Below are 10,889 nucleotides of genomic sequence, written 5' to 3'. Positions count from 1 at the left end.
TTCTGGACCGTCCGTTCCGGGTTCCGGTTTTCCGAAAATTAAACCGAAATTAGGGTTAAATCACTTTATAAGAAAGTGATTAGAACCCTAATTAAGCAGAGACTTTTGACAGCCGACTTTTGCAGAAAAGTGTGAGTTTTTGGAGATCCAAAAACGAGTTCTAAGTCTCGGGATTTCTCGGTGCACATATCGAATAGAGATTCGAGTCCTAGCAGACAAGTTCCAATCGTTGGAATCCATCCCGAGGTGTGGATACGTGTAGAGGGCGAGGTAATCTTCCTGCCTTTCGTGATCAGAACGATTCATCGATAGAGACAGGCCCCGGATCGATTGAGGTAAGCGTTCTTAACGTTTCTACGATTTCAATAGCAGCATGGTTCTAGGGTTCTATAATTTTGTTTTACATCCGCTGCGCAAACCCTAGAATCGATCTCTTAGGAATAGGATTCGCTCATGAGATCCCAGGAATCCCAACAAGGCCAGCAAAGCAGAAGATAGAGTATGGTTGACACAGCCTGGAGTTAGAAGGGCCAGACCGGAGAGAGGGCAGAGGGGATTACCAGAGGAGCATAGAGGAGCCACAACAGAGGGTGAGGGAGAGGAAGGGGGTTGGGGAGGAGGTGGAGCATGGTATAATTTTCCGACCTAGGATGCCCAAAGTTGGTGGGGCGGGCAATGACTCGAGTCTCGTCAGCATGGTGGAGGGCGAAGATGGAAGTGTGAAGGCTATTTTTACCTAGCCAGAAGTGGTCCGACAAGGGGATCCAACCGACGGTGGCCTGCCGGATGGCGGGTGTGGTTTATACGGCCAGCAACGACCGATCGTATTGTTGGGTGCACTGGGTTTTTTGGTCGCATGTGAGAGAGAATGACCTAGGAGAGAGAAAACAAGTACTTCATGAAAAATGGTTTAACTTGTCTAGGGTTCATGATAGAAATAATATTAATGCATCTAAGGATCATTTAAGTCATTGAGAGATGAGTAAATCAATTTCTTAGATAATGAATTTAAGTTTGGGAGAGACAAACTCTAGTTATAAGGTACTTGAAACCCCAACTTGGAGAATTAACTCTATAAATATCATAACATCATCAACTATCCATGTAAATCATGAGGATCCCGAACCTATAATATTTGAATCATCGTTTGCCAATCTTTTAGTCTTTTTTGTTTGCTTTCATTCTAATATACATCATCATTTATATCATTATTTGACCACTGATCTACTCTAAGATAGACTAATACAACCTAATCTTCGTGTTCTATCTCATTACTACAACTACTGTATACTTGCGGTTAATGATACAAATCAGATATTAAATATAACACTCGGTATGTACACATCATTTATTATTTAGAATTATATCCGATCCGTAAATATTAAACGAATTATTCATCTCCAATTTTCATTAACTACAAATGTGTTTTTTCGTGATTCGGTTATAGAAAATTTGTATCATTAAAATAATACGATTGGTTCAGTTCGATTCTCAAAAAATCTATGTTTTAATAAAAATTAGTTTTTCAGGTTTTTATAATATCGGATTTAATTCTGATTTATTCGGCCTTTTAAAAATATATCCATTCCAAATTTTTTGAAAATATAATTCGGAAACCGTATGACCCTTGGTACCCATCACCTGCTTAGGTCAAATCGAAGTCACCTTTTAGATTTCGACCGTGAATACCCATATCAGTTGATAGCCCGAGCCGAAGAGTCGAGCGGTTAAAATTTATTCTACAACGAATTTTAACTAATTAATAATAATAATAATCTATGCCGGTTTTCCCATTGGAAAGAGGAGAGTACAAAACATTGTACCAATCTTCAACGCTTCCACGATTTGGGGGTGGAGACTGGGGAGATATTCCGACGAGCTCAACTTCTCCGATCAATGGCGCCCAGGAAGACCAAGACCGACGGAGAGGAGAAGTCGAAGCCTGTGACGGCGTCGCTGAGGGTGACTCGGAGCATGGTTCGCCGGACTCGGAGCTCGACTCAGCGGAACGGTGCTAACTCGACCGGGTCCGCCACCAAGCTCGTGAACACTAGCTCTTCTGCCAAGAAGGCTAAGAGGAAGACAAGGAAGGAGGCTGGGAAGAGGAAGGAAGAGGATACGAAAGAGAACGCAACGGAGGAAGGTGTTGCTTCTGAGGATTCTAAGAAAAATACCATTGTGATCGAACACTGGTAAAACAGAACTCATTTCCTCTGTCTGCTTTTATTTTTAGGGTTCCTGAGAAAGCTGGTGAAATTTGTAGTAGCAAATGTTTTAAGTTGACGTTTGCCGTCGTCTCCGTGGATAAACTGTATAGAGAAATTCCGATCCGTGTATAAGCTTCGTTTTCCCGCGTACTACGTCTAGTTAGGGTTCCATTCGTGTCTTAGGTTTCCATTCTCGATTTGCTGGATTTTTGCAAAGATAAGAGAGAAGATGAAGCTGTCTGTCAACCCTAATTTGTCTTACTTTTCTCGGGTGAAGTTGTGTTGTGATGTGATGTTTGACAGTCATGGTATCCGTCTTTTGGATTTGAGTCTTTGTTCATCATGTGTCTTTGGCCTTTTATGATTTGTTCTCTTGTCCGCTTCTGTTTGTACTGTTCTTGCACAATCTTATGTTGTTCTGTTGTTTCCGGTTATTTATTCTTGAAGCAAACAATGCAATTCTTTCAAGACGAGGGCGATCCAGGTGAAAGAGGGCTTGGAAGAAGGTGTTCCTGGCATCACTGTGATTGTGAACCCTGACAAGGTATGACTCTACTAACAAAACATTGCGAAAGGATGGTTTTTTGTTTGTTGATCATGTTCTCGGTTATGCTGATTTTTTCTTTTAATTTGCTCGAATAGCCGAGGAGGGGCTGCTTTGAGATTCGGGAGGAAGGTGGCCAGAAAATCATCAGTCTTTTGGTAAATTTTTCATTCTAATACTTAAATTTACCTATTCATTGTGTTTCCCTGAACGAGTTTGATCCATTTGGCTACAGAATCTTGCTGCCTGATCCTACTGTTTGTTTCACATGAATTAGAGCAGTAACATTGGCTCTGCATCCTTTAGTGTCATCCATCGATTTGATAAAAACACCCGCCTGAAACAAGCTAATGAGTTTGGAGCATTATAAAATGGCGTCGGCTGTTTATTATCAGCATGAATGTGTTGAATATAGGGAGGTTTACATAAACTGAATTTTGCTTTCCTGTGTCATTTGGAGTTTTCAAGAAATGACCTGTTTTGGTGGCTGAAAGTCTGTAGTATCAAAGTGATGGCCTTTTGTGTTGGTTACTTGAGAGAGAAAATTTTTTTGTTTTTTTAAATGTTCTGCAGGATATGAAGCGACCATTTGCAGAAATGAAGGCGCTGGACATGAAAGAAGTCATTGCAGACATCATAGAGAAGATTAAATGAGAAAATGTTTTCAGACCTCAAGTGGTTGTGCAGCCTTTTTTTGTTTCTACCTCGGCCCGACCAAGTAGGCTTCTGATCCGACCTTCTAATGCAGCTGCGGTATTCGTTATTTTGTTAGGTTCGGTTTTGTTGTAAGCTCAGGAATACAGGCTCGTCGTTTAGGTCCTGCTGATTGAAAATGATCCATGCTATTTGGGATTAACTCGTAATGCTAGTTTGATTCCATCTCTTTTTGCTTGAAGAGCAAACCTTCGGTTCGCCTGTTGCATTGGATAGAGTTCTTTTAAACTTTCTATGTCTGGATCAAACACGGAGTTTCCGATTTCTGCGTTTTCATCCAATTCATATGGTCATGTCTCTCCATGGTGCATACAAATGCAGAAAAGTTCAAGTCTTGTTTTTTTTTATAAAGGATTGTATTAACTGTGGGTGAAAAGATACATAGTGTTACTATAGAAGCATTACAAAATCATAAATCATTACAACCTGCCAAATAAGTGTACAGTAATGAATAACTAAGATTAAACAGTTGCAGAGAACCATATCTGGACGTTTGTGCCCCGCGAGCTCTGGTGCAGTCATGCAGAGGGCCGCAATACAAGTCCTGAAGACTTTATCCGTTTCTCTGATTAGTGAGTGAAGATCCTGAAAGATGGAGTGATGAAGTCTCGTGTTCCGCACTTTTCAAATAATATAAGTAATAATCTGCCAAATCATTAAAGCTGTCCATCTCTTGATTTTACAGCCACGAAAGGATTCCAACAATTGCAAGATATTACTCCAAGATGAGAATGATCCTACCGGAATTAGTTTACCCAGTGTAGTCTGGATCAATGAATTCGAGAATACACATTCATAAAAGATGTGGTCTCTAGTTTCTTCCTGCTGTCGACATAAGAGGCAACATGGATCAACTTGAAGACCCCAAGAGATCATCCTAACTCTAGTGGGGCAGCGATTTAAATTAACCAGCCAGCAATGGAAAAGCAAACTTAGGGATATGATGTTTGTGCTAAACAAGTTTTGGCCATAGAACAGCTGTGGAGGAGCTACTCATAGTTTCCCACACAACCTTAGAAGAGAAAATCGAGTGTACCTTTCCATTGACTTGCCATAAGGTCTGATCGGGACTGTTAGTGAGTGAGGAAGAAGCTAAGTGGACGGTTAGCTGGATAGCGGGGTTAGATCTTGGAGGGGGCATTTGCCATGGCCCATCCGAGTAAGCATCAGCGATGGTCGATTGAAGGTGAATGCCAAGCTGTGATGCTTAGCCCATTTCCAACTCGAATAGTAAAGAACTCGGAAGCCCAGCATCTCAGTTTCAATACCCGCTTGAATGTCCATGACTGATTAGGCTTGATAGTAACTGACCAAAAGGAAAAGGTGAGAGGTATTTATGAAGTATCCAACCACCCATAAGGAGCCCGCTCGAAAGAATAAACTCCAGATCAATTTTAGTGTTGCAATGTCATTCCACTGTGACAAGTTCTGTAACCCCAAGCCTCCATCCCTCTTCGGGTGTGCCACTGTATCCCAAGCCACTCTTGCCCCTTTAGTTGGTTCGGCTTTTCCCTTCCACAAGAAAGCCAGCACAGAGGGTTGATCTGTTGTATGGTATGCTTCGGTAAAATGAAGGCGATGCACCAATAGTCGATTATACTTGAGATAACTGAACTTAATAGTTGTAGTCTGCCGGCGAAAGAGAGAGCACGTGATGTCCACGATTCCATTCTACCTCTGATTTTCGTTATTAGCGGTGAGCAGTCATTCGGGGACAATTTACGAGAGGAAAGAGGTAGCCTAAGGTATCTAAAAGGCAAATCTGAGGACTCGATTCCCGTCATCGACACCATATGGTGCAATTCCTCCTCAGTGCAACCTCCTACATAAAGGCTAGATTTCCCTTTGTCGATGTATAATCCTGACATGTCACTAAACTGGGAGTAGCTGCAATAATGTCTGAAGCGAGGGATTTGAACCATCATAGAAAACCAACAGGTCATCTGCAAATGGTAGGTGGGTTATGTTTAGTTCTCTGCATCCTGGATGGTTGTCTAATAGATTATGAGCCGCCGCCGAATTTAGCATGTTAGATAGGACCGACATACTCAAGATGAACAGATATGGTGATAAAGGGCATCCTTGACGCAACCCTCTGGTTCCTTTAAAAAAACCAAAGAGACCCCATTAATAGAAACAGAGAAGTGAGGAGATGTAATACATGCCTGGATTGATGCAATGAGAATGTCAGGCAACCCCAGAGCACGTAGCACAATCAGCATAAAATCCTATTCGATTGTGTCAAAAGCCTTCGCAACATCTAACTTGATTGTAGCCCTCCTAGTGACATTCTTCCTGTGGTAACCCTTAAGGATTTCAGCAGCCAGTAGGCAGTTTTCAGTGATGCTTCGTCCACTAACAAACGCCGATTGGTTGCGAGGTGTAACTGCTTCAACAATCGGCTTAAGTCTGGATGCTAGGAGTTTTGTGATCACCTTATAGACTGTGTTGCAGCAAGAGATGGGACAAAAATCGGCCAGCTTTTCCGCACCAGGAACCTTCGGAATCAGCACCAAGTGGTAGCGTTTATACACTTCGACATAGAGCAAGTTATGAAAAAGTGCTGGACCGCTTGAGTAAATTCTGCGCCAAGTATATCCCATGTCTTCAGAAAAAATTCTGTCGTTAGACCGTCAGGGCCCGAAGTTTTATTCGGAGACAGAGATTCCTACGCTGATTTGATTTCAGTATCCGAAAATGGCATTGATGCCGCTGCCTGTAGCACTGACTCAGGAGCCCTTGAGATGTTTCCTATAACAAAGCTCTGAACAAAGTTATCCTGACGTGCCAAACGTGTGGGCCCCATGGTGGATTCAAAATATTCAACAGCCATGGAGAAAATTTGTTTTGGGTCCGTTATTCGCTGTCCTTCTGGAGATATCAAATGGCGGATAGTTTTCTTGGAGTTTCTGATCACCATTGATCTGAAAAGAAAAAAAAACCTGAATTATGATCGCCTGTACGAAGCCAGTGGACCCGAGATTTTTGTTTTAGAAATTCCTCCTCGATCTCCTTAAGATGAGTCCACCGCTGAAGGCATCGTTTCTCCTCGGCAAAGGAGGCTGAAGTCGGGTTCCATAAAGCAGTGTCCTGTGCATGCAATAATAGAGAATGTGAGTCAAAGACCTTTTGTACGTCACTGTAATTTTCTTTACAAAGGGTCTTAATAGGAATTTTTTGCCCTTTACAAATGTCATAGTCGCCTTTATCATGTTTTAGAAGCATGTTAAGATGGCAACCAGTCCAAGCAAGAGAGGGCAGCACCAAAGCTCAAATCAAACCTCAGTAGAAGAGGATGGCTCGCACTCATTATGATAAACGAGGATATATATATCTGTCAATGGCAACAAATCGATTTTCGGGTTTGGGTTTAGATTTCGACCGTGAATACCCATATCAGTTGATAGCCCGAGCCGAAGAGTCAAAGGATGGAGATCGGGTGCCAAAACTCGAGTATCCAACCCTTACGAGGTCGAGAACGGGTATTAGTAGTCAAAGGATCAGTTTTAATCCTGATTTTGCAATGGTAATGTCTCATGTGATGGGGTATACGGTACACAGACAAGAGAGGAGTTTAGGTCATACATTTTCTGTCTACATGGTTTGTAAATTTAGGGAGTACATACAAAATTATCCGAATTTCGTATAAATTAAATTCCCCCCCCCCCTAAAATTCGATTATATATGTAATTTCTATATTCTGCAAGGTAAGATTTGCATACAATACACCTTCGTAATGGAACCCTTTCCCGGACCTTGTCCAACGGGATGTTTGTGAATTGGACTACCTTTTTAATTAAACTCTAATGTTCAAATCTTTTTTCGAATATTTTGGTGAGCTGAGATTATGCTTTTTTTCTCTCTAGAGTTTGAACATGATATTTTCCAATTGGTCAAATAAATGAGATATGGAAATAAATATGAATTTTACAATTTGAGTCCTAAATCCATCCTAATTATTTTTTATTTGTAACTAAGTATCTTGAATCGAAGTCCAGACTAATCTCGAAACCGGATGCAAGCTATATGATTAGAATATAGATTTATCTCCCCAACTTGAGGACTCGAACTCGGGGCGGAAAGCCATCCTAAATATTAAGACTATATTATAACGTATCATCCGCTTTTAAAATCTTGGTACAAGTTTTTGCTGGTTTTTAAAAATCATTTCACTCTATGTTTTTTTTAAGGGGTAATGGTATAAAAATACCCGAACTTTTACAAAAATCCCAAATAAATACCCAAACTTTTAAATTTTTTCCAAATCAAACAAACGCAACTGTTGACTCAGCAAAAAAAAACTGTTGACTCAGCAAAAAAACTGCTGACTCAGCATTCAAAAATATTATTAAATATTCAAATATTCATCTACATATATTTAAATTAATATATACATATAAATTCACATATATACAAATATATATATATATTAAAAATAAAATAATTTATAATTAATAAAACACATGTACTCATAACTACAATATATATATATATATCATACAAATGCATATATACTAAAATAAAAATAATTATAATTAAATTTATATACATATATAATGTACATATTAAAATAAAAATAGTTATAACTAACACATATACATATAATATATATTAAAAAATACTATTTATATGTATATATATTAGTTATATATACAAAATATATATATACAACTAATATATATAATTATAATTAGTTATATATACAAAATGTATATATACAACTAATATATATAATTATAATTAGTTATATATATAAAATATACATATACAACTAATTAGGGGTTTATAATTATATACAAAATTGTAATATATATGCATTAGTAATGATATATATATATATTGTAGTTATATGTATATGTGTTTTATTAATTATAAATTATTTTATTTTTAATATATATATATATATATATATATTTGTATATATATGTGAATTTATATGCATATATTAATTTAAATACATGTAGATGAATCTTTGGATATTTAATAATATTTTTAAATGATGAGTCAGCAGTTTTTTGCTGAGTCGGCAGTTTTTTTTGCTGAGTCAGCAGTTTTTTGCTGAGTCAGCAGTTGCGTTTGTTTGATTTGGACAAAATTTAAAAGTCTGGGTATTTATGTGGGAGTTTTGAAAAGTTCATGTATTTATATGATAATTTTATAGTTCGGGTATTTATTTGGGATTTTTGTAAAAATTCATGTATTTTTATGTGATTACCCCTTTTTTTAATAAAACGTATAAATAATTAACCAATATTTATGCACAAACAATATATATATATATAGTCGAAAAAAATATCGCATCTTTACAATAGAGGTAGAACATACCAGAAATTATCTAATTAAAATATATATTCAATTTTGTTATATTTTAGTATAATATTTTTTTTGAGGCTATATGTTATAATGATATCTCAAATGATTGTTTAATTGCATAAAAAAACATTTGATCTATAGGAATATATATATATAGATAGATAGATATATGTTGAATGAAAATTAAATAATTAAATAGTATCTTGATGGTCCCCACATGGCTCATTGGAAAGTGGAAAATAAGAGGAAAATTAGTCTCACATCACATCGGTGATGAAGAAAGAATGAAGGAGCTTATGGTTATAAATAAAGCTCTTCACATGCACTTTTTTTCAATAAATAAATAAATATTTATTTGGATAAAACTTATAAAGTTTTGTCATCTAGTTTCTCTTAAAGGAGAAAACGAGTTTAGGTGCTAACACCTTTGCGTGTTTACCTCTCGGAAAACTGGTTGAAGCGAAATGTTGCTTCTAACCGACGTGGGTTTATTCAAAATTTCAAACTCGCGGAAGTTTCACCGAATTGACACTACAAAAAAATGGTCATTTCCAACGGGCAAATTCGTCGGAATTGGCCAAATTTTCGTTGGAAATTAATGTTTCTAACGGATTTCCAACAGATAAATCCGTTGGAATTACGTCGTAGGAAATCGGTGTCCGTTGGACAACCGTTGGAATTTTCAACGAATTTTTCCATTGGAAAATTTCCAACGGAATTTCCAACCGCAATCCGTTGGAATATTTCAAAGAAAAATTCAAAACATATTCCCGACCCCGACCCCGACGCTATATCGAATTCGAAGCTCTGAAATTAATCTCCGAACTCACTTCTCAATAGGTCACCCATCCTTCCACTACTCCAGTTCAATCATCCTTAACCCTAGAGTTTCAATTGACAATCATCCAACTGCTCCAAGTTAAACTTCTGATATCATATAACATTAATATATATACATATATAAATGTTTATGCATATAAATATTTATATATATGTTGGTTGTAATGCTCTAGGATGATCCATGATATGACGTTTTACTTTGTATTGATTCATTGATTTATGAATGCATTATTTTTCCGTTATACGATTAGCATGTTGTATTTCGGCATCCTTGAATCATTAGAGAATGATTGTAAACTCCCTAGTCAGTCATCATTGTGGAAACAATGTTGAATCAAGACTAGCATGAGGTGTGATCAACGCATTGAATGTAGATCACAATCATGGGTACTCGTTGTGAACGAGTGACTGGATGACCGGCATCAGATTGTCACATTGACAGAGTCATGACTTGAATCTCATACAACGGTTCGTTTATGGATCCTCATACTTGAGATGTCTACAGTATCTGATATGAGGAGTGGCGTGTCTTGACTGCGTCAAACGTCGTCTTTAACCGGATGATTATAACGGCGTTGATCAGATACGTTCACGAATCATATGGAGATAGTAGACATGCAATATGGGACTTGTCACCTCCTTAACAGGAGAGTTATCGCTGGGCCCCCTCGTGGAAGTCGGACTATGAAAACGCGTGGCCACACTATAGATGAAGTTGCATCTATTTTACTAGTCGATTTGCCAAGACGAGAAAGTAGTTGAACTTGAAGGGTGGCTCAAATCATGCCCTTGTTCAACTTATGATATTGTGAGACAAAGGATCAGAATTCGAGCTGTTAATGCCTTGGTTAGATCACCTCTAACTCAATTCTAAATGGGTGGTCATGGCGTCTTGCTAGAGGCTAACCATGACTTGTGGTTCGGGAAAGGTTCCTAAAGTCACTACCACTTAGAATGGGCCTACAGGGTCACACACCAATAGGGATGGACTTATACGTGAAGAATACGAAGAATGGAAACGAGATTTGACCGAAACGAGCACGAAAAGAAGTTTTCAGTGCGTTGGTCCGGAGCTGACCAAGTTTGGTCAGCCCCGGACCAAGTTTGGTCAGTCCAGGAGGTCCGGATGCTCGGTCCGCGGTCATTTGTCCAGGTCTGGTTCGGCTGACCAAGAGTTGGTCAGCCCCGGACCAGACTCTGGGACAGGCGGACCGAGAAAAGACGAGTCGGACTGAGCTGACCAAGAAGGGTCTTGGTCCGGAGCTGACCAC

At 38.5% G+C, this 10,889-nt stretch overlaps 1 protein-coding gene across 1 annotated transcript; it reads left to right on the top strand.

Moving 5' to 3' along the window:
* Nucleotides 1-1,808: 1,808 nt before the first annotated feature.
* Nucleotides 1,809-3,764, top strand: LOC104801628 (selenoprotein H-like). Its single transcript, XM_010524947.1, has 4 exons — nt 1,809-2,192; nt 2,655-2,751; nt 2,850-2,909; nt 3,325-3,764. Exons 1-4 carry the CDS (start codon nt 1,897-1,899, stop codon nt 3,403-3,405), a joined length of 534 nt encoding a protein of 177 aa, XP_010523249.1. The 5' UTR covers nt 1,809-1,896; the 3' UTR covers nt 3,406-3,764.
* Nucleotides 3,765-10,889: the final 7,125 nt, after the last annotated feature.

The sequence above is a fragment of the Tarenaya hassleriana genome, unplaced genomic scaffold, assembly GCF_000463585.1.
Source record: "Tarenaya hassleriana unplaced genomic scaffold, ASM46358v1 Cleome712, whole genome shotgun sequence".
Classification (NCBI taxonomy): Eukaryota; Viridiplantae; Streptophyta; class Magnoliopsida; order Brassicales; family Cleomaceae; genus Tarenaya; species Tarenaya hassleriana.
This window is presented reverse-complemented; position numbering and strand designations above follow the sequence as displayed.

Bases quoted from the DNA above. Each gene is read 5' to 3' on its own strand.
- LOC104801628 (XM_010524947.1), top strand. From the start codon at position 1,897: ATGGCGCCCAGGAAGACCAAGACCGACGGAGAGGAGAAGTCGAAGCCT. The intron at 2,752-2,849 runs GTATGACTCTAC...TTGCTCGAATAG, and splicing joins TGATTGTGAACCCTGACAAG to CCGAGGAGGGGCTGCTTTGA. The intron at 2,910-3,324 runs GTAAATTTTTCA...AATGTTCTGCAG, and splicing joins AGAAAATCATCAGTCTTTTG to GATATGAAGCGACCATTTGC.